The 22,976-nt window shown below is 32.7% G+C and overlaps 3 protein-coding genes across 5 annotated transcripts; all 3 read left to right on the top strand.

The window, feature by feature from the left end:
• Positions 1-6,557: 6,557 nt before the first annotated feature.
• Positions 6,558-11,565, top strand: LOC145131107 (E3 SUMO-protein ligase SIZ1-like). 2 transcript variants are annotated; one of them, XM_079065839.1, is made up of 16 exons: positions 6,559-6,927; positions 7,715-7,795; positions 7,920-7,962; positions 8,045-8,117; positions 8,204-8,482; positions 8,613-8,681; positions 8,783-8,873; positions 8,993-9,068; positions 9,164-9,237; positions 9,390-9,497; positions 9,577-9,738; positions 9,846-9,950; positions 10,067-10,147; positions 10,492-10,715; positions 10,869-10,978; positions 11,073-11,565. In XM_079065839.1, the coding sequence occupies exons 1-16, from the start codon at positions 6,901-6,903 to the stop codon at positions 11,219-11,221; spliced, it is 1,752 nt and encodes a 583-aa protein (XP_078921965.1). In that variant the 5' UTR covers positions 6,559-6,900; the 3' UTR covers positions 11,222-11,565. The 2 variants fall into 2 exon arrangements, with proteins under 2 accessions (XP_078921964.1, XP_078921965.1); XM_079065838.1 differs by having other exon boundaries at positions 6,558-6,927; positions 10,492-10,978.
• A 4,052-nt stretch (positions 11,566-15,617) lies between these two features.
• Positions 15,618-17,480, top strand: LOC145131108 (Transcription initiation factor IIF, beta subunit). Of its 2 annotated transcripts, none has more exons than XM_079065841.1 (6): positions 15,618-15,912; positions 16,334-16,442; positions 16,568-16,698; positions 16,776-16,850; positions 16,931-17,074; positions 17,186-17,480. In XM_079065841.1, the coding sequence occupies exons 1-6, from the start codon at positions 15,643-15,645 to the stop codon at positions 17,309-17,311; spliced, it is 855 nt and encodes a 284-aa protein (XP_078921967.1). In that variant the 5' UTR covers positions 15,618-15,642; the 3' UTR covers positions 17,312-17,480. The 2 variants fall into 2 exon arrangements, with proteins under 2 accessions (XP_078921967.1, XP_078921966.1); XM_079065840.1 differs by having other exon boundaries at positions 16,928-17,074.
• A 1,584-nt stretch (positions 17,481-19,064) lies between these two features.
• On the top strand, positions 19,065-21,361 carry LOC145133627 (uncharacterized). The gene is made up of 4 exons (XM_079068558.1): positions 19,065-19,203; positions 19,764-19,915; positions 20,154-20,441; positions 20,571-21,361. Exons 2-4 carry the CDS (start codon positions 19,781-19,783, stop codon positions 21,120-21,122), a joined length of 975 nt encoding a protein of 324 aa, XP_078924684.1. The 5' UTR covers positions 19,065-19,203; positions 19,764-19,780; the 3' UTR covers positions 21,123-21,361.
• Positions 21,362-22,976: the final 1,615 nt, after the last annotated feature.

Here is a 22,976-nt window from a genome sequence, read left to right as displayed (position 1 = left end):
TGAATGAATAATAGAGAATTATTTATGAGTATCGTACTGCCTTATACAATTATTTATTCTCGTGTTTCTTTTTGCATGTTTATACTTCCTGAGTAATTTAAATTATTCAAACTTCCACAGTCCTTCATACTTTTGGAAATAAGTACTGAATCAAGACTCATGAATTGATCGTTGATTGTCGATTGAGGTTAATACATTGCAATTTTAATTGCTACAATATTCATGAGTACTTTGAAAATAGGGATTTTAAGTATTGGATAAACCCACGCTTAGAGATTACTTCATGGATCTTGTCATGAGTAATTCTAAGATGATAATATCTTATATTCTTCAAACGGAGATACATAACTTGTAATTTACAAATCAGTTATGTATTGGTGTTACGTAACACATTAGTAACTTGATGTTATAAAACGCATTATCATATATGATTTGGTGAGTAAAGGTTACATTTATGTACTCAAAGTTTATCCGTTCCTTTTACCCTAACAGGAAAAGCGATATCTTTGGGCTCCTCAATGATTTAATGTTAGCTATATAGTATTGGTCCCATCCAGGACTAATTGATATGTTCAATTGAAGTCCAATAAAGTCTTTAAAAATTGGGAGATCGAGAAACAAAATATTGGAAAATGAGATTGATTTTGATCCATGCCTCGTGTCCATACGATATCTTGAAGAACGAAGGAATAAGTGATCACTTATCTTAGGGCTGACGACTGATTTGAATCAAAGTTTGGCAGTGACTTTGGAAAGCACACTTTGCTCCTTATTGATAATTAACGAGTTGGATAATTGCTATATTTGAGATATTATTATTATATTCAAATTAGGTTATATAGGGCTTCCTTATCAGCTATAAATAGGAACTTAGGGTCTCATATTTTTCGTCTATGCTTCCTTACCTCTCTTCTCTCTCTCCTCTTGTGTTCTTGTTACTAGGATTTGGGTACAGACCATTAGAGGCATCATCTATTTGGTGCTAGTCTTTCTAAGCTTCACAACTACAAGGATTGGTGTGATTTGTTTGCAATAACAAATCAAAAGGTATGTAACCTTAAACCTTGCAATTTTCGAATTACACTAGGGTTATGCTAGTTTAGTTGTTCATTGTATGTTGCTATCAAGGTGTATGGCATAGATCTTTTATAGGATGCATGTACCTTCTTCATTGTTAATTGTTTTCTGTATTGTACAATTTTGTTTTCTATAAAACCCAACATACATACCAATAATCTTCTTAGATTCTCCTTCTAGGATCTCTCTTACGTAAGTTCCCACACTAGCATATAGTAACATTCTTCCTAAGTCACTAGGAATTTCCACCCCACCCTGCTATCTATTGCGGAAGAAACTTTTACCAATGTCAACTAACTATATTACGAATACAATCACATGCAACAGAAATTAAACAATCTTTCGACTGAAAGACCATGCACTACGACAGTTGGACTCAAATAAGAGTTATGTAATAGAGCCAAATCAAACATTCTAAAACTATTTAATTTTTGTGGCATGCAACCTAATGTATTCACTTGATAGTTGAATAACATCAACATAGGTTTCACATAGCAGAAAGCAAGCAACATTCGAGCATCAAAACCAACATGCAATAAGGCATCATAAAGATCAGGCAATCCTAATACATAATTCCTGAAGATCCTTAACATACTCACTATCATGCATCTCTAACAGTTCACATATCAGGCACACAAAGACATCTCTCCTAAGCAGGCATTCTAGCATGCAACCCTGAGCAAATCCTTAGGCTACTTCTAGCATGCATATCATACTATAACACATATAACATATCAACATGTAAAGGTATTTTTGGAATCACTTGAACTCCGGTTGATTACATGTATCACATCCTTCTTTTTTTGTAAAAACTTTTCAGAAAATATTTTTGTAAAAAGAAATCCTATAGTCCTCAGTTTGAGTTCAGACACACTGTAAAGTGCGCCCGAATCCCTTAAACTAATGCTTTGATACCAACTTGTAACGTCCTAACTTTCAAAGAAAATATTTCATTTAAAATTAAAAGCATTTGTTCCAGTTACAACTTCAAAGATTTAAATAAAACCATTTGATTCAAAATATTTATCATAGTATAGACATAAGAGTTATTAAGTGCGAAAATATCTAATGGATGTGATGTAATCAAGCCGTACCCTTCCTTTAATATACAAAAAACCTAAAACAATTTAAACATAAAACAGTAAGCACAATGCTTAGTGAGTTTACCAAGATACCATATACCATACATACAGTGATCCCAACCCATGTGAATGTCATGATCCAACCATAATCTTACAATTACTTTCGTTGCTACAGCCGAGCTGCAGTCTTTCCTACCATGATCCAACCATGGTCTTTCATGCAAGTCATAAAGGCAAACATACATACAATGACACCTTTTGTGAATGATATGATCCAACAATAGTCTTACAATCACTTTCGTTACTACAATCCATATGCAGTCTTTCCTGGCATTTCCAACCATGGTCTTTCTTGAAAAAGTCACAAAGACAATCTAGCATATCATGACACCTAGTGTCCTGCATAGTATAGTGAGAAAACTCACCTGAACTACTCAACAGAAGCTCAACAGCTACCTTATCATCAAAACAACTAATCCAATCTACCTAATGCCAAACCGATACCATTTCTTAGCCAAACACTCAATTCTAGCAAGGTTTGACCAAAAGCCAAACTGGTTAAAAAGTCAACAATCAACGATCAAAGGATTACCACGCCGTGGCAAACCTTTAGTCGCGTCGTGGCCAGGATACGAAAAATTAGACGTGGGGCCTCTCGTCCACCGTACCGTGGCTAACAACCCTCCACGTCACGGTTTCTTAACTTAATAGTCTTTTCTTTTAAGGACATAATCCTTTAAGTCCAAAGGCACAAATCTTAGATCTAATTCTTCTGAGTGACTTAATGGATAAAGTTTCCAACATTATCCATTCCCATGGTTCAAACAACCAAGATTTGGACTTTAAGTCCCAAAGAGCCCAATAATGCATCTTTCTTGTCTTAATCTAATAAGTCCAAGTTTTCCACTTTTAGATATGAATCAACATGATGTTTAAATGGATAAAGTTTCAAACTTTATCCATTACAAGGCCACAAACTTCCAATATCTAAAACTCTAAGTTGAGAAATGGCCAAAGACCCATCTTTTTTTTTTATGATTAGAGTAAAGATAGCTCTTGCATGCATTCTCTAATCCACCAAGTGACCATATATCATCCCAAAAATCAATCAAAAGCTCAAGAACTTTACAAAATATATGAAACAAACGACCAAGGGACCAAAACTCAATAAAATGGAATAAAACTCCATATATTCATAGATCTGAGGATAAAACACAATAAAGCTTAGAACTTTGTAACTTACAAAGTCTTAGAAGGTGAATGGAGGTTGAATACTTCAAATGCATAGCTTCAAAGACCAATATTTATTGTTCTTCTTCCTTTTTTAGAGCACAATACCACCTAAAGAAAGCACCAAATGGACATTAAGAGAGTACCAAAATGGATTAAGGAGAGAGGATGAGTTCCAAACACTTTAATGAAGGCTAGTGTTTCATTAAAGATGTTATAGGGGAGGTGAAGGATGAAAATGACGAACCCTTAAGGTTAATGGCCTTTAAATACTCCAAAAACCCTAAAAAATATGCAGCCCACTGGGCCGGGGGCGCCCCGCGCTTTTAAAGGGCCCTCCGCGCTTTCCAATAAATTCATAATTTTTCGGTTTTCAGCTTCAACTTCAAACGATCATAACTTCTTCGTTCTAACTCTGTTTTCAGTGATCCTTATATGCGTGCGAAGTTATTGACAAGCCCCACAACTCTATCCACTTACTTTTAGCTTAAATCATACATAAATTAATTTATTAATACACACAAAAGTACATAATATTACTTTTTCCATTTTACCCCTTTTGGCTCCAACTCACAATTCAAGAGCTTAAATAACTTAACCAACATTATCAACATCCAATAAGGTCTAAACTCTATTCCCTTGAAGCCCAAGACCTTTACTCGATCAAATTACGGTCCACTATCTTGCAACCAGGAACATCCGAAACTGGATGTTACATGCTTTCATTTTATTATATATTTGATCTAAAATTACTATTTTATCCATAGTTTGATTTTTATATTAATTGATTTATATTAATATCCTAACCTACACCCCAACACTACCAATAAACACTACACCTATGAGGATCACATCTCTTGGTTTTCTTCCTAGTAGTCACAGTTTAATGTTGTTGGTTAGATGCACGGGCGCATTACATATTCTATTATCCTTATATGTAGATGACATGATTATGATCATTAATGACTGTGATGGTATTAAGTCTCATTATTTTGCTATAAACTTGGAGTTATACGTTACTTTATAGGTATTGAGGTTTCTAAATCTTAGAAGGGTTATATTATGTCTTAGAGAAATACACATATGATCTTTTAAATGTGTATATTTTTCTAACAATAGCACCGTTGATACGCTTCATAAGATGTATGATTGATATTGCCCGATTGATGGTGTTATGTTGTTAGATTCGTGCTTATATTGTACTATTTTCAGTAATTTGGTTTATCTTACAATCACTCGTCCGTAGTCGATAGTTTGGTTTATCTTATAGCTCATGTAGTTAATGTGGTTATCAAGTTTCTTACTTCTCATTTTATTGTTCACTATGGAGCTATTCCTTATAGTTTTGACATGTCTTTATGGCACTTAGTTTCAGAGTCTTTTGTTCCCTTTTACATATTATTTATGGTTGTGTGCCTATAATGATGTTGATTGAGATAGTCATCCTAATGGTCACAAATCCATTACTAATCTTTTGTTCTAGTTGTCGGTGAGACTTTAATATCCCGATGAGGTTCACAAGGGAGGCATTGCAAATGCATTGTTATTGCTCGTCCGATTTTTTTTCCCAATCTATTAGTTCATAATAAGATCGACCTCACGTGTGTGCAACGACTGCCGTAATCCTTTGTATTTGATAGATATTATATGTTTGGAATGATCATCAAGTTGAACAATAGTCACCTAGTTATTAAACTTTCAACAAAACAAAAAAAAAATAGAAAAATGAAGATTCAAGAAACCATCAAGGATGGCATGGAAAAGTAGAGAACGTTCCCAAATAAAAAATATTTTTCCTTATTTCATGTTTTGAAAAAAAAAATGCACTAATGAGAAAACCATCGGATATCGATCGTCCAATTGAGTTAACCAAAACTATCAAACCGTGAAGGAGTCGATGATGACTCGGAGGAGTAAATGATGATCTCAAAACTAAACCTCTTGTTAAATAGAGCCTTTTTTTTTTATCTAAAAACACAAAATCTAAGAAGTCATCGAGCATGTGGTGCCTTCTTCTAAAACATAAAATTTTCAAAAAAAAAAAGAAAAAAACAAAAACAGAAAAAAAAATTCATTTTAAGCTTGTATCATTGGTTTTGATGTTTAGGACCTTCATCCCAACTTTGAGCTTTGCATCGTCCTCGATGCACTAGAAATAAAAAATATAATAATTAAAACGAAAATAATAAAATAAAACTAACTAGCCCTTTATTTTCGTTGGGATACTCGATTGCAATAAGCATGTGCAACAAGCCTTTTTAAACGCCTTGATTTACTCTTAGTGGACAAGTAAAGGCTTGTGAGGGTTTGTAGTGAACATATCCACAAAGTTCAAGGATTGCAATCGAGTCGAGATCATATCAATATCAATTTGGGAACCACATACTCATATGTTTCTATATGGAAACATAATCGAATTGAGATTATGATGAAGGGCCAACAGTTCGACTAATGTCAGTGATCACATGACATCTACTACTATACTGGACACTTATCTTAAGATATAAACTTCAAACCCTTAAATAGACAAAATTAGGTCACATTGTGACTCTTTAGCAATAACAAATTATGACTACATCAGTCTACATGTATGCATTATTGAATGGTATGTTGAGAACCAACAAAACATTAATACTCGTGAATCATATCGAGTTTTATTAGTAGGAGACTGTGAATCTATTATTAATATTTTCACGAAGAATAAATTTGAACTTGCTGAACTTTCTATGATGCTTTATATCAAAACATTAATACTCGTGAGTCATATCGAGTTTCATTGGAGGGAGACCGTAATTCTATTTGTTAATATTTCTCACGAAGAATAAATTTAAACTTGCTGAACTTTATATGATGCTTTATATCAGGCAAAGTTTTCGTTTTCACATTTTTACTATTGTTTTATGGTAACATGCTACCACAAAATATGATTATTTTAATGAATAATTTCATAAAATTTGTATAAGATTCAAACTTTCTTAGACGAATTTTGTATAAGATTCCAGATTTATTAACAAATTTAACTATATATGGGTTGAAAATATATCATCTAATTGTTCATCAAATAGTAATTAAAAATATATTTAGAAGAAAGTATAAAAGGATTATCTCTTAACTATGATTGATGAATGTGAAGTTAAAATACGAAAACCTTGATGCGATTGACACTATAAAAGCAAGGAAACTAAAAATCCCCTTACCGAAAAACCCTCGTTTGACGTCCGGTCCCCGAGCTGTCATACCGCTACCAGTTCGCCACTAATTGCCTCCGCCTTCTTCGTCTCCTTCATCTTCTACTCTCAACTGACTATCACCGCGAATTACTACAACTACAATCGCCCATTCCCAAAAACACAAGCTAATCCACCAAAAAAGCACACACTTTTCAGGATCCCTAATCCTCGATTAATTAAAATTCACCGTCGCAGTCACCATTACAGTAAATTGCTAATTGATTAATCCGGTTAGTTACCTGCACTTGTGCCGCTCCTTTGGAACAGAAGATTGAATAGAGATGGATGATATCGTGCCTGAATACAAGGTAAATTTTCACTTGATTAAAAGTTTATGGTGTTTTTATGATCAGTGTAGTCGTAATTGATGTTTGCGGAGGTTAATTTTGATTGATTTGCTGCGGAATGTGAATGTTATGCGGTTGAATTTTCCCTTGTGATTGATTTTCGAATAAATTACAGCTATCGGGGATATTGTTATGTTTTTTGCCCATATTGTCTGAAATCACGCAGAGAAAAGTTGGTTTTCTTGGATCCCTACGGACTTGGTGCTCTTGAATCTCTACGGACTTGGTGCTCTTGAATCCCTACGGACGTGTCTGTGACTGTATATTATGTATGTATCTATGGGTATATAAATGTCTGTCTGAGTGTGGGTAACAATCGGTGCACTTTTTCCTTGCTTTGCTTAATTCTTCCATTGCCAGCATAATGCAAGATGTATAACTGTAGCACAGTGGACTATCACTATCTATTTAGCATCCAGTGCATCTGCCCATTTTGAACAAATGGTAGAACCATACTGCTATCTGTAAAAATTTCAGGGACTAAGTTCTGTAGTAGGATGTTGAGTGGGCTATCTATCATGTGTGTGTTTCTAGTCAATCTTCATAGTGATGTGATTATTTTATAAGTTTCCAAAAGTAGTAACTGCATTTCCCTAGATACTCTCTATTACGGAGTATTTATCAATCTTTTCGTGTTACTACTATTATTGACATTACTTTTTTCTGGATTGTTCTATTTTCATGTGTTTTCTTTTTTCTTTTTACAGCATTAACTTTTTTTCTTTTCTATATACTTTTCGTTTTTTAGAAAAGAATGGCACGTTTTAGAATCCAAGAACTGAAGGATGTCCTTGGCCAACTTGGTCTTGCAAGAACCGGGAGGAAGCAGGTATATTTATAGTTTATACCTGTTTTTTTATTTTATAATGTTCATTTGATTATACCTTTTATCATTTATCCCATTTCCCCCCACATATTTTTCTAAAATTTATGACATGTTTACTTTAATATAGGACCTCATGGATAGGATACTGACTTTGCTTTCTGATGAAGAAGGTATATGAATAGGACCTCTTGTTTTTCAACTTTTTTTTTCTTCTTCTTCTCACATTCCTCCTAATTTTGTTTCTATTATCAGATATTCATGGTCCACAAAAGAATAAACTTATCCGAAAGGAAGATGTAACAAAGATAATTGATGACATTTACAGGTAAGTTTGTTTTTTTTTTTTTTAACTTTTGTAATAAGTCCACATCAGTTGTTCCTACACCTATTTATATGATTTTATTGTTACAGAAAAATGCCACATACAGGGGCAACTGAACCAATAACAGGTGGACATTGTGTCTCTGATAGTAGTAGCATTACACCAAAAAAAGAGATTGTGGATCAAAAAGTTCGTTGTCCATGTGGTAGTCCACTGAAAACAGAGTTCATGATTCAGTGTGCAGATCCACAATGTCATGTTTTACAACACATTCCATGTGTTATTATCCCATTAGAGTCTACTGAAGAAACTCCACCTGTTTCTTCTCAGCATTATTGTGAAATTTGTAGAATCAATCGGTGTGACCCGTATGTATAATCTAATCTACCCTCTTATTTATCTGATCAATCTGATTATGTTTTTTTCTGTATTTTATATGGTTTGTGATAATATTAATATTTATGTAATGGGTTTTGTTTTGAAAATTGATTTGATCAGATTTTGGAAGAGTTTGGCTCACCCTTTATGTCCTGTAAAGCTCAGTGTCTCAAATGTTCCGGATGATGGGTAAGTTATATATATATTTTTTATCTTCATTATTTACATATTTTGCTTAAATCTTGAAAAATTGAACTGTTTTATTGTAATGCAATATTTGTGTTTCTTAGTGAATCACAGTTACTACAGAATGTGGAAACAAGTTTCCAAATTACAAGAGCAAATGTACATTTACTTGAGAAATCAGGATATGATGTACAGGTTTGATTCTTTTATCATCTTATTACATTTTCAAAAAAAGGTTTCTTATTGGGTGGATGGATTTTTTTTTCTTTTTTTTTTTTTATAAAAAAAAAGTTTGTGTCATATTTCTTGAGCAGGCATGGTGCATTTTACTCAATGATAGTGTTCCATTCAGAATGCATTGGCCTCAATATCCTGATCTAAAAGTCAATGGTATGTTAGCTTTTGTCATTATACTATTTGTATTTGATTTTTATGGTTTGTATTTATAATTTACAATTTTAAATTCCAAGTTGTGGATTTTCCAGGAATTCCTGTTAAGACAATTAATAGGCCTGGATCAAAGACACTTGGAGCCAATGGTCGTGATGATGGTCCTTCAGTAAGTTATTTTATAATGATTCTTCTGTATGAAGAATTGGAATCACAAAAGGAATGGAATTAACAACGTAATACAATGAGGAATGGAATGGAATAAAAAATGTTGATAAAAATAATAATAATAAAATGAAATTACTTTTATTTTCTTTTCAGATTTCGGTGTTTCTGGTGGAGGGACACAACACAATATCTTTATCTGGTTCTGATGGTCGACCTTTTTGCTTGGGTGTCAGATTTGTGAAACAACGTACTGTTCAACAGGTACATTCTTTATAAAGTATAAAAGTATCTTAATAATTATTAACAATAATAATATAAAATATTATAATATTAAATGTAGGTTATCAGCATGATTCCTAATGAACAAGAAGGTGAATCATTTACTGAAGCTGTTTCCCGTGTGTGTCGTTGCATTGGTGGAGGAATGGCTGCTGCAAATGATGATAGTGACAGTGATTTGGAAGTTATTGCAGATAATGTCACAATTAATCTTCGCTGCCCTGTAACTATTCTGATAAAACCATTAATTAATTTGCATAATTTAGTAATTTAAGCTTATGTGGTGGTTTTATAATATATTTTTTTGTTGTTTTTCGTTATGAATGGCAGATGAGTGGGTGTAGAATGAAAACTGCTGCTAGATTTAAAGGATGCATTCACCTTGGATGTTTTGATCTTCATACCCTTGTCCAAATTAACCAACGATCTAGAAAGGTAACTGTTATTATGTTAAGAATTGGTATGATGGAATGGAATGATCTATTCCATTCCCTTTCCGATTGCTGTATACCTGTAATTTGCATAAATGATATGTTTTTGTTTGTTTGCAGTGGCAATGCCCTATTTGCCTAAAGAACTATTCCTTAGAAGACATCATCATCGACCCCTATTTAAATCGTATCGTGAAAATGGTATTATTCTTGTTCATATATATATATATATATATATATATATATATATATATATATATATATATATATATATATATATATATATATATATTTAATTATGTTACATTCTAGAGCAAATTACATTTTTGCTCCCTGAGTATATCTGATTTTTTCATAGTTGATCCTAAAAGATTCTCTTGCAATTTTGGTCCTTTGTAACGTTTTGATCCCTGTTCCTTACTAAGGGACCAAAAGCGCTACAAGAACCTTAAACAAGGACTAAAATTGCAAAAAACCAGCTATACTCAGGGACCAAAAATGTAATATACTCAAAATTCTCATTTAATTTTTTTTTTTTATAAAAGATGCAAGCTTGCGATGAAGACGTAACCGAGATTGAAGTTAAATCCGACGGATCATGGCGAACGAGACTGAGTCGTCCATTTATGGATCTTGAAAGATGGCATCTTCCGGAAGGATCTTTATGTACATCTGAATTTAATATTAATTCAAATTCAAATATGGAAATCTCTGAAGTGAAAAGCGAACATGAAGGAAATCAATTAGAAGAATGTGTTGCACCTTATGGGTATGAAGTAATATCAATGAGTAGTGGTTCTTCTGATAATAACATGAAAGAAGATGATAATAATAATAATAATAATAATAATAATAATAATAATGAGATGATGGATTCCATGCCATATAATAATTATAACCAAACATCTGGAATCACAAACAGAAGTTCTTCATCTTCAATCGGTGATCCAAGTGTGATTGTTCTTAGTGATTCAGACGAAGACAACTGCGATATAGTTTCTGCTACAGAAGATCCTATAGTAGTTCTACCTGGTATGACTTTTTTACCTTTTAAAAAAAAAAATAATAAAGTAAAATCAGTATATCTTCTTTTTTCTAAATATGTCACTATATCTTATTTATGAAGGTTCATTGGATGTTAAAGCGGAATCTAGCCAGATGAGTAATGGGAGAGGAGGGTTAGGGTTAATTGGAGGCGACCCTTTTACATTTCCTCGGCAACCTAGGACTGTAAGAAACCATCATGGGACAAAAGATGTAGCAGCAGCCGACTAAAACCAAAAGCTAATAATAATAATAATAACAATAGTAATTATTATTATTTAACCTATTATAATTATGCTTTAGTCTTTAGATGTAGTTATAAGTGAGACAAGTGTGGTTTATAGATGAAAGTGGAGTAGAGGTAGGTAGGTACGGGGTGGTATAGGTTCTCATCGTTTTTGTAAATCGAAGGTTTGATCATCGGCCTCTTTTCACAAATCTTCGTATTTTTGTTTTTGTTTTTGGGTTATCAAGAAAGAGCTTTGTAAATCGTAAGTAGTATCTGTTTTGTACATATGGCGCGAACTGTACCCTACCTTTTTTTATTTTATTTTATTTATTTGTGGCTATTTGCATATTCATTTTCCATTGATGATGCTATTTGTTACAAGTTGCAACTGCTTTAAACACCAAGGGTTGTGTAATTTTGTTCATCTGAATTCAGTGGTAAATGGATTCACTGTATGTAATGTAATCGAAAGGCTATGAAGATAAATGTGTAATTGCGTTTCTTCAATTTCCAATATAAATAGTCTATCCTTATAACTACCATCAATTTAGATACAACAAAACGGATAGGTTGACTAGATTGGGTAGTGGGTAGGTTGGTACTTAGGTACCAATCCTATTCTAGTATTCATTTTCTTTCTTCTTTGTGCAACATCTCATGTTTGAGGCTATGACACTCGGGATTAAATACCACAAAACATGAGGTTTTTATTATGAGATACAACTAAGGCAACAAAAAACACACGCCAAAAAGAATCGGTCCAATTTGACTTCATATGTGAGTTATGAGTGTTAATGTTGAAAAATTATGGTAAGAAGGAATTATGACAATGTGGTGGCTTCTTCGGAATTATAGGAATTTCTTCGGAATTATAGGAATTTCATCATCTTTAATAGTCAAAATACTAGAAGGAATTTCATCATCTTTAATAGTCAAAATACTAGAAGGAATTCCTTAATCGATAGATAGATTGATTATTACTATAATTGGTTTGTAAATAGAAATAGGAACTTAAGTCTTACTAGACGGTCTTGGATATTAAACCCTATTTTATCGATTCCTATGAAGATTAATGCAGAAAAGTCCCATTATTTTGGGAAACTTTTTAATAAAGTTCTAAAAGTTTATTTATGAACAGAAAAGTTCCGATTATTTAACATTTTGTCCAAATTAATGAAAAAGTCATTTTTTTTATATTTGAACAACAAATGACAGATTATGTGATTTTCTCAAAATAATGAGACTTTTCTGTTTAAAAAAAAATTTAGGACTTTTTTGAAACTTTTTCCAAAAGTTTGAGACTTTTCTATAGATTTCTCATTCCTATGTAATTCTTTATTAGCTTTTTGCTAATATTTTTCAATAAAATAGTTGTTCAAAAAAAAAAAAAAAAGAAAGAAAATCCAAAGTCGAGAGAACATGTTAAGGACTATGTAATTTAGGTTATTTTTATCAAAACTAGTTGGTTCTTTGTGTAAAATCACTAAATGTAGCCAAGAAAGGGAAGGATGATGCAAGAAAAAGAATCAATCCAATCCAAGTTTATATGAGAGATATAAGTGTTCAAACATGAGTAGAAATTTTGATTCGATTCTGGTTGTTACCCAAACCCCATGACACCGAAATCGAAAGTCTCAAGATCTAAATTTCATGATTTGGTGGAACCAAATACCGAATCGCATGAAATTATATGGTATGGTTCAGTACTTTTGTTTTTTTGCTCACCCTTACATTAGGTCCCCTTATTGGTGGTATATTTACTATAATATTTAAATGAAGAGTTACCCGTTTAAAAATATAATCATATATAAGTGGTTCTTTAGCGCAATGATTTCTTCGTAGTTAATATTTTTTAATTTATCCTTATTGCTATAAGTCGTTAATCCTCGAGCTTGTTTATGAAAAAGTTATTTTGATTTAGAAATAATAAATAATAAAACTGTGTTTAACGCGTCACAACTAATGTTTTTTTTTTGTTTTTTTGTTTTTTTTTTCAAATTGTCATGTTTAACAAACCATGATTTTAAATATATAATACAAAAATCTAAAAAACTCTTTGCAATAAATAAGTTAATACAAGCAAAAATCATCACTTACGTGAAGTAGAAAAGATAATAAGTAAACACACAGTAGAAAAAAACTAATTAGCAGAAATAAAAGTATTAAATAAGTCATTTATGTTATTCTTACAATGTCAAATATTCACATTTTGCCAAGACCATTTTTTATAGCTTAATACTATTAATTTCTTTATTAACCATTTAAAACATTTGACGACATATCTTATTTGTTTTTTTTTATCGGCTATTTTATATATTGATTTGTCAATGTACTTTGATTTTAAGCATTTTTATTTTATAATTATGATGTATTAGTTTTTCATATTAATTTTTCCGAACAATATATTGTAATATATTTCTTTTTAAAACAATTTATTGTAATGTTTTTAATTATTTAAAATATGATATGTGTTTAAAAATGACTAATTAAATCCATAAAGTTTTATATAACATTTTAGACATGGATAAATTAGATAAATTTTTTAAGAATATATTAAAAAAGGTCAACGATTAAAATATCATTTTATTAAAAGTTAAAATTAATAAATGACTAAACTTTACAAATAGTCCCTGTGGTTTGCTCAAAATTGTCACTTTGGTCCAAAAATGTTTGGACTAACACCAGAGGTCCAAAGTTTTCATTTTGTTGCTTGTTTGGTCCAATCTGTTCTGATGTTTTTCCAAATGACGGATTTGCCCCTGTTAATATGTTTTTCTCTTTTTTCTTAATTGTTTTTTTGATTTTTAGATTTAAAAAAAATAAAAAAATAAAAAATAAAATTAAACGTCTCTCTCTCTCTCTCTCTCTCTCTCTCTCTCTCTCTCTCTCTCTCTCTCAACGAAAATCCACATAATCACCACTTAATTTTGATTCACATATTTTTTGCCTCAAATGTTTTCAAGCAAGGACCCTTGAACTCCGGCAACAAATTTGTCTCTACCAAAGCCAACTTCTCAAGCGCCTCTGCTGTCGCCTTTCTCACAGTTCAATCCTCACTTTTGACAACGAAATCAACCATAACCGTCACCAGATTCCTCACAATTACCTGAATCGAAGCAGCACCGACGCTGATCACACTCGCTACGACAGTCAACTTAACTGCCTTCTCCTTAAAGCTATCGTTCTTCAACAGCCTCTTAATCCTCGGTAACAGCCTCCTCAAGTAAGCAGTGCCTGGATCTAGTGCGCCGTTGATAACCTTCACCTTCTACCTCCTCCTTTCAAATGTTACTTCTGCATTCTCCCTCCTCTGTATTTTGTGTTAGGTTAAAACCCAAATCAGATATAAAACAACCCAAAGTTATGAAGTCGAAATCATTTCAAGCCCTAATCGGAGGAGAGAGTACCGAAAACTTTGATTTAGGTGTGATTAGGGCTCGAAAACCCTCAATTGGAGCAACAATGATAGCGTACCTACAACATGCCCTTCTTCTCTATCATCGCCAATGAACATCCTCTCCGGTGAAGATGATGAAAGAAAAAATGATGGGTCATTAGATTCCTCGGTTTGGCCCTTTGCGATTCACACAAAAAATGGCAAAAGCAGCAACATAACAGAGGTGGTCGATGGTGGTAACCAAGAGCAGCTCTTCGGTGGTAGGAGGCTGCCCGGTAGCCTAGCGTCTGCTTCCTTTTTGCTTATGTCGGCAGTAGTCATCGGAGAGGAAGAGGGAAGATGTAAGGCATCAGATTGGAGGGTTGCTTGGTGGAGTGGTTTTCGATCCAATGAGGGAGATATAAGGGTAGTGTATGGTGTTGGAGAGAGAGAGAGAGAGAGAGAGAGAGAGAGAGAGAAAGAGGTTTAATTTTTTTTTTTTTTAATCTGAAAATCAGAAAAACAATTAAGAAAAAAGAGAAAAACATATTAACAGGGGCAAATCTGTCATTTGGAAAAAAATCAAAACAGATTGGACCAAACAAACAATAAAATGAAAACTTTGGACATCTGGTGCTAGTCCAAATTTTTTTGGACCAAAGTGGCAATTTTGAGCAAACCACATGGACCATTTGTGCAGTTTAGTCTTAAATTGACGGAGATAATAACAATCTTGAGTTATAATACAAATTAGCCATCAAAGATGAACCAAATAAAACAATGCAAGTAGTAATACGGGAAAAAAGTGATTTTTGGATGAACACTTACAAAGAGACTAAAATGGAAATGGAACAAAATAATCAAGAAGACGAGTAAAACAAACATTTTCATTAACTAGGACCTATAAATGTACTTCGAGTATAAGTAAAGGGGTAATTTACGTAATTTATGGGAAAAGTTCTGACACGCCTGCGCTACATATATACGAGCATACAATCATCCCCGAGAACCTCTGTCATTCCTCTCCCAGAAAAAGCCGTTACAAAAATGGAGGACCAAATAATCGCCACCAGCAAAACCGTCGGCGCCGTGAAGGCTAACAACGGCGGTGGACAACAATTGCTAGAGACGACCAAATCAGAGAGACACGTATGGCTCATGAAATGCCCTCCAATTGTGTCTCGTTCACTTACGCAACAACAGCAACAACAACCGCAATTATCGACGCCTCTCGACGCTTCTTCAGCTCCAATCGGCGCCAAGGTTGTCGTCACCGTTGATCCTCTCCTCCCTAACAATGATTTCTCATCTACACAGGTACATTGCCGTTTCGTTTTGTTACACGTTGTGAAAATGTCAACCCTATAATTGTATTTGTCCCCATGTATATGTATCAAACGAATGTTGTTTAGTTTGTGATCGCGATTGTGAATAAATCTAGGTTTCGAGTGATTTCACTAGATCTTATTTCCGTTTATTTGAGTAGAAGTTCAATTTTGCATTTATGTATGCATGCGACGTGTAAATGAAGCGCGGTGACAGTGCTAGAACAATAAATTCATGTTAATCTATAATCCTCAATGTTGCTGAATGATATTTGAATTTTACAAAGGGTTCTTATATGCGTTTATTCTTCTTAATGATTCATAGCAATTTGGGCCTCGTATCAATCAAAGATCTCGTGAGCTTGTTACTTCATTTCCTGCTAATTTATGCAATTCTTACATGATATGGTCAGTTTACTATGGAGTTGCTTGGCACTGAATCTGGGAGAGTACCCAAATGTTACTCCATGGACATGTCAACAGATTTTATCCCAATGTCTGTATTTTCCGAATCCAAACAAGGTAAAAGCATTAGCATTCTTCAACTTTTTGTATAAATTAATTACAACTACAACTATCAATCAAGACATTGTATCTGGGACAACAATGGCAATGGAAATGACTAATGTGACACTTGTGGATTTCAGGAAGGCTTTCTGTTGAAGGGAAAATATATCATAAATTTGACATGAAACCTCATAATGAGAACATAGAGGAGTATGGGAAGCTCTGTCGTGAAAGAACAAACAAATATATGACTAAAACTCGACAAATACAGGTCTCTTTACTCTTGAAACAAAATTTAAAAATTTGTTGTAATCATTGATAATATATCATTCTTCTTTCTTGTTTCAGGTTATTGACAATGATAATGGAGCACATATGAGGCCCATGCCAGGGCTCATTGCCTTCAGACCCCCTTCACAAACTGTAATCAAGACCTGTTTCTTTTTAATCTATTTTATACTTTATACTAAGTTTCTGTATGCATTCTGTCATTTTTACAGCAGAGGAAGAAAGCTCCAGTGAAAGGATCAGACACAAAAAGAACAAGAAGGGATCGTGGAGAGATGGAAGACATTATGTTTAAGTTATTTGAGAGACAATCCAATTGGACATTGAAGCAGCTTATTTCTGAAACAGATCAACCTGAAGTATGTTGTTACCTTAATTTCATATTTCTTTTTTTTCAATGTTAGATATTTAATAAGAAGCTAATTCTACAAATGATGTAAAATCATGAAAATGTGTTGTTTTGTTTTCAGCAATTCTTGAAAGATATGCTTAAAGATTTGTGCATCTATAACAACAAAGGATCAAACCAAGGGACTTATGAACTGAAGCCAGAATACAAGAGAACCACAGAGGAACAAGAACCTTCTTCAAAGTAGCTCTCTATTTTATTGTTCTTGTGAAAATATTAAATTCCCACTACTTTTCATTTAGTTGAGTTTTGGTGCCACGTCAACAAACCAAAAAACTTAACAAACATTCATTGTAGTAGAACTTTTTGGTTGTGTTTCATTACTTTGGATTAATATTGGTAACACTTTTGGTTTAGTAATGTATGTTTTGTTTGGATTAAAAATCTTGAATTTTTGCTTAATTCTTGTTGGCCACTTAAATTAGGCAATTTTCTTGTAAAATTATTTAAATTCTAAAATCCTTTATTGTCATAGGAATTAAAATTCAATAGCAAACAATAGATTGATTCTTGTACAAAACATGTTGTAGCCCTTCGTGCTTGTGAAATACTTGTACAAAACGTAATACTATCTTTCAACTGAATTTAAGAGCTTATTTAAATAAGTAAGATTAGGTTTAATTAAATAGTTTATTTTAGTTAAACATTTTGACAAGTAAAAAGGCAGTAGAGTTTGTTAACATCCTTTAGTACTAAATTAAGTCACAATTTGACTCGAATGTTAGTCCAAGTTTAATACACAATTCAAGATTGAATGTACTTGACATCGGATGTTTTTACTATTTATCTTTCCGTTTACATATTCATTATATGTTTTTTTTTTCTTCGGTTTAGTTCTTTCAAACACCCTTTTTTGTCACTTTCGTGCCAAAATTCAATCTCACATTATCCTTCAGGACACAAACCCTACTAGCATTATATTATTTATCTTGTGTGCACCTCTTAAAATCTTTCTGGAAACATGTAAAAAGCTTATTGTAATGGCCAAAAATTATTTTATTCTTTTTATTTGTTGGTTTGAGAACCTAGCATTCATACACAAAACTAGCACTAAATTTCGTAAACTAGAGACAACCTAATGTTTTAAAAATGTTTATAGTTTCAAACTTGTTATAATATGTTTCAGAATTTGTTTTTTGTTTGTATAAACAAAAGAATTTCACTACATAGAAAATGATTACTTCATTAGAGCTATCCATTTGGAAAAATAATAATTCATAACCTTATTGGATATAGTTTTTTTTTTTTTTTTTTTTTTTTTTATAATTTCAAAATACACAAGGAGAACACTATATATTGTGCATGCCATTTATGAAAGTTTTTAACATGTTATATAGGGGCACCAGCAATCATGAAATTCGCAACCAAACAATTAATTGCCAAAATGTTGGTAGTTATATTGGCAATTTTAAAAAGATGGCTAAATTATTATATGTAATTTAAAATAATGGTTATTTTGATGTTAGTATATATAAATAAATTTTAGTATGTGTAAATAAAAGTTAATATACAAAAATAAACGCTAGTATAAGATATTAAATTTATTAATAATCAATACCTTTTTCTAACCAACTTTTAGTTGAACCCGCTAGATATAGTTGGTTAAAATATTACATTGTTAACACATGTTATTATTATGATTAAAATATTACGACCAAATTTATAATACCACTCATGCTACCATAAACATATAAACAATAAATAAATATCGAGTCAGAACGCCATTAAAGATTGCAACTTTGACAATGCGTTTCCAGTCGAAAATTGTCAAAGGAAGGCAGCAAGCTTTGACCAAGCTTTGACCAATCAACAAGAAAGAATGGGTCTCTTCGTCGTTTTATATTCAGCCCCCAAGCTTTGACCAAGTGCGTATGTACATCACGCTGTTGTTTTGGGGGTCTTCGAGAGTGTGGAAGTGGAACGCATATTACCCCCCTTCCCTCCTTTGTATTCAACGCATCTTCTTCCCTTCATTACTCTCCTTCAACATTTTTTGATTCTTTCATCTGTTTTCTTTATCACATATTAAACTCGTTGATTTTTCATCAATCCATCTTCCCGCATCATCGTCTTCTAAAGGTATGACGAAATTACGCTTTTTATTTCCGCTTTGAATGGTTAATTTTGATCGTGTGATTCATTTGAATTAAGTTTCAGATTGAATCGTTGATGGGTTTTTGCTCAAATTGAGAATTAGGGTCGATTAAACTTTGTATTGTTGAAAACTATCTATTTATAGGGTTTTTTTTTTTTTTTTTTTTTTTTTTTTTTTTTTTTTTTAAGGAATTTGAGAATTAATTCACTATTATGGTTTTAGGTTCCGAAGGTCAAAATTCTATTTGCCAAAATTGTGATTAATTTGAACACAAACAGTTTCTATTTATAGTAATTATTGTATCTTTTTATGTAGCTACATATTATGGTAGAAAGTGAAACATATTCATTAATTCACATCAATATGGTAGAAAGTGAAACGTATTCATTAATCCACATCAAATTTCAAACGAATAATAGTTATTTGTCATTTGTGTAAGGAGTCCATGACTGACTCCAACATATACATATATAGAGCACCATACACTAACAATTTGAGATCAAAACATTATGATGTTTATTTACATTTTCTTTTTCTCTTGCAGATCAAAGTGCCATAAAAATGAACTTTTTTGGTAGGAATATGACCGAGGAATCATCAACTTCTCAACGAGACATTCTTAGTTGCCCATTTTTGCATAACATTAACGAACCTACTAATTTCTCCTTTTCATCTTCCGTGGCTATCCCATTACCGGTAATTTAATATTTTTCTTATAATTGTTATTATTATAATTCAATGACTAAATCGATTAAAAAACAATAGTTCAATGATCAAATCGCTAAAATGGTGAAAATACATATTATGTTTTCTGTATTTTGCATTGAATAAAAAAATGGTTAAATCATTACGAAAAACAATTATTGATATGGAAAATTGGAAAGTTTGTTTTTGTTGCTAAAACCATCCTCATAGTTTCTTTTATTGTGATTAGGTCCGGGGAAGGGGAGCAACAAAAGGTCCTATATTTGAAGATGGTCCCAATTTTGATAGAGCATTTAGGGTTTTCCATGGCCAAAATGGTGTGGTTCCACTTTCCGATTCCGAGCCATCATTACATGGGTCCGAACCGGCTCCACAACGGTTCAACCCGTTAGCGGCTAAAGCGGCTACAATTAGTCTCTCAGGGTTTGGTGGGGCCTTTGGTTTTGATGCATTTAACGAGATGTTCAAAAGTCAACAAAGAAAACATAAACCATCCAACAAGAAAAAGTCTTCAAAGGTACATTAGCTAGCAATAAACAACCTACTTTCACTTTCCCCAAAAAAAACACAACATACGTTTTCAAACATATATAAATAAACTTAAAAAGATCTAACATGCCTTCTTATAATTTTTTTTTTTTTTCAGAACAAAGACTCGAATCATGAAGCAATGGGTGAAGAATGGCTACAAAATGGGAATTGCCCGATAGCAAAATCGTATAGATCAGTGATTAACATCCTACCAATCATGGCCAAGGCACTTAAACCACCATCAGGGATAAACTACAAGTGCCCGCCGGTCATCGTGGCAGCCCGGGCAGCTCTAGCTAAAACCGTGTTTGCAAAAAACCTCCGGCCACAACCGCTGCCCGAAAAAGTACTGGTGATTGGAGTTATGGGCATGGCAGCTAATGTTCCATTAGGGATATGGAGAGAACATACCAAGAAATTTTCACCTTCTTGGTTTGCAGCTGTTCATGCAGCCGTTCCATTTATTGCCATGCTTAGAAAGTCGGTTTTGATGCCTAAATCGGCCATGGCTTTTACTATCGCGGCTTCTGTTTTAGGTCAGGTGATTGGGTCTAGGGCTGAACGGTATCGCCTGAAAACGATAGACGGTAGGGATGGACGGTGTGGGGAGACGGTCGAATGGGAATCTGCAACTCTGCAGGTCACTGGACCTGCAGTAGTAGCCTGAGTCCAGTTGTCCAATTCCAGTATTGGACGACTGGAGTCCTCCCTTATTGGATGGATGATTTTTTTTTTTTTTTTTTTGTTAAGAGGGTTGGAAATATTAGTCTTTTGTAAGATTGTGGAGTATTATAAGTTTTGGAGGGGGTTATTAATGTAAACTAAATATGGGAGGTGATTGGAATTATCATTTTTTGTATTGACTTAAGTTGTATTTAAGCTAATAAAATGAGTCTTTGAATGAAAGATTAATTGTAAGAGGTTTGATTTTACTTTAATTTAAGTTGTCTTACAATAAAAGGTAATATTAACATTTTATTCCAAACCCCAAAAACAGTCTCACACTCATCTTGTGAGGTAAATCAAATACTAACGGTTAGCAAGAAACTCCCAAAGACAAGGGAAGTTACAATTGGCGAAACTTCCACTTGGGCTTGAACCGAGAGTAGACCTGGCAATTCGTGTATTCGTGTCATGAAAATGTGCCAGCCACGAATTTGACACGATACGATTACACGATGAGAAATAAGCTTTATCTTAATTTTTAAGATGTATTCGTGTCGTGTCTCTCACAGATTCGTGTATTCGTGTATGAAATTGTCAGGTCTAACCGAGAGGGTGTTTGGATGTGCTTCTTGAAGTGAATTATTGACTTATTGGTTTTTTCTAAAAAGCCAACAAGTTAAAAAAAATGTTTAACAAGGGTAAAATGCTTTTTAAATGACATTTTTTAAAGGGTTAAAAAGCTCAAAATGAAAAGTAAGGGCATGTGACTTCTTAAATGGGCGTTTGGTTTTTTGGCATTCAAATTACATTTGTGCCCTTAATAACCCTTAAAAGTCCTCACATCCATGCACACATATCCTCCTGTTTATATCGACGCACGCCAGAAGCATAAAACCTCTTCTTTCTCGTTCTTGAAAAGGTCACGACAGGTTTCTCCCGCTCTTCTCCAACAATTTCTCACATTGACGACCGAAAGAAAATTTAACTATTGCCACTCATCATTGCGAAATATCATTGAACGAACTTTTTGGAGTGTGGAAAGCTAGGTGGGCGTTATTAAGAGACATACATTTTAATTACAAATACGAGCATCAAGTGAGTATTTGTATTGTAATAGCATCGATGATGATCCATAACTATATTAGAAATGCTGGTAGGTTTGATGAAACATTTAATAGGGCACAACAAGAATCCTACAATCCCACACAAGGTGATACTAGTAGTGAAGGTCATGAAGAAGGTTCAAATACACATTGTACAAGTAACGATGATTCGTGTAATGTTACCTATGATACTTTTTATGAGTTATTTACAAATTATATTCTACTTTTGTATGAACGTGATTTTAATATTATCATGGTCTAATAAAAAAAATTATTATTTTTTTAAAGAAATTTTGTAAAAAAAGGTAAAAATTATAATTTTTGTGAAAAAAATTGTTAAGTATAAAATATTATATGTAAAATAGTAAATACTTCAGCATGTCATTTCTGTTCATTTTACATGTAAAAACTAAGCCAAACACTATTTAAAAAACAATTTATTGACTTTTTGATTTTTGCCATCACAAAAGCTAATTCAAATATATTTAAAAAAAAAAAAACTCATTTTAGAAAAATCCATAAGTCAATAAATAATTGTCCCAAAAATACTTTTAAAATTAAAAAACACACCTTTTAGAAAAATCCATAAGTCAATAAATAATTGTCCCAAAAATACTTTTAAAATTAAAAAACACACCTACACCCTCGGAGTCTTTGTGAAACATATATTTTTTTTTATACACTTACTTTTGTGGGTGTTCCAATTTAGTGTAATCTTAAATATCTTTTTTCTAATTTAAGGTGATTTTAGT

This window comes from Lactuca virosa, chromosome 8 (assembly GCF_052849685.1).
Source record: "Lactuca virosa cultivar CGN04683 chromosome 8, Lactuca_virosa_CGN04683_v6, whole genome shotgun sequence".
Classification (NCBI taxonomy): Eukaryota; Viridiplantae; Streptophyta; class Magnoliopsida; order Asterales; family Asteraceae; genus Lactuca; species Lactuca virosa.
Note: the sequence above shows the minus strand (reverse complement) of the source record. Positions and strands in the feature narration are given on the sequence as shown.

Coding starts and splice junctions, on each gene's coding strand:
- LOC145131107 (XM_079065838.1), top strand. CDS start 6,901: ATGGATGATATCGTGCCTGAATACAAG. Junction 6,928..7,714: donor ATATCGTGCCTGAATACAAG/GTAAATTTTCAC, acceptor TTCGTTTTTTAG/AAAAGAATGGCACGTTTTAG. Junction 7,796..7,919: donor CAAGAACCGGGAGGAAGCAG/GTATATTTATAG, acceptor ACTTTAATATAG/GACCTCATGGATAGGATACT.
- LOC145131108 (XM_079065840.1), top strand. CDS start 15,643: ATGGAGGACCAAATAATCGCCACCAGCAAAACCGTCGGCGCCGTGAAG. Junction 16,699..16,775: donor CTAAAACTCGACAAATACAG/GTCTCTTTACTC, acceptor TTCTTGTTTCAG/GTTATTGACAATGATAATGG. Junction 16,851..16,927: donor TCAGACCCCCTTCACAAACT/GTAATCAAGACC, acceptor TCATTTTTACAG/CAGAGGAAGAAAGCTCCAGT.
- LOC145133627 (XM_079068558.1), top strand. CDS start 19,781: ATGAACTTTTTTGGTAGGAATATGACCGAGGAATCATCAACTTCTCAA. Junction 19,916..20,153: donor CCGTGGCTATCCCATTACCG/GTAATTTAATAT, acceptor TATTGTGATTAG/GTCCGGGGAAGGGGAGCAAC. Junction 20,442..20,570: donor ACAAGAAAAAGTCTTCAAAG/GTACATTAGCTA, acceptor TTTTTTTTTCAG/AACAAAGACTCGAATCATGA.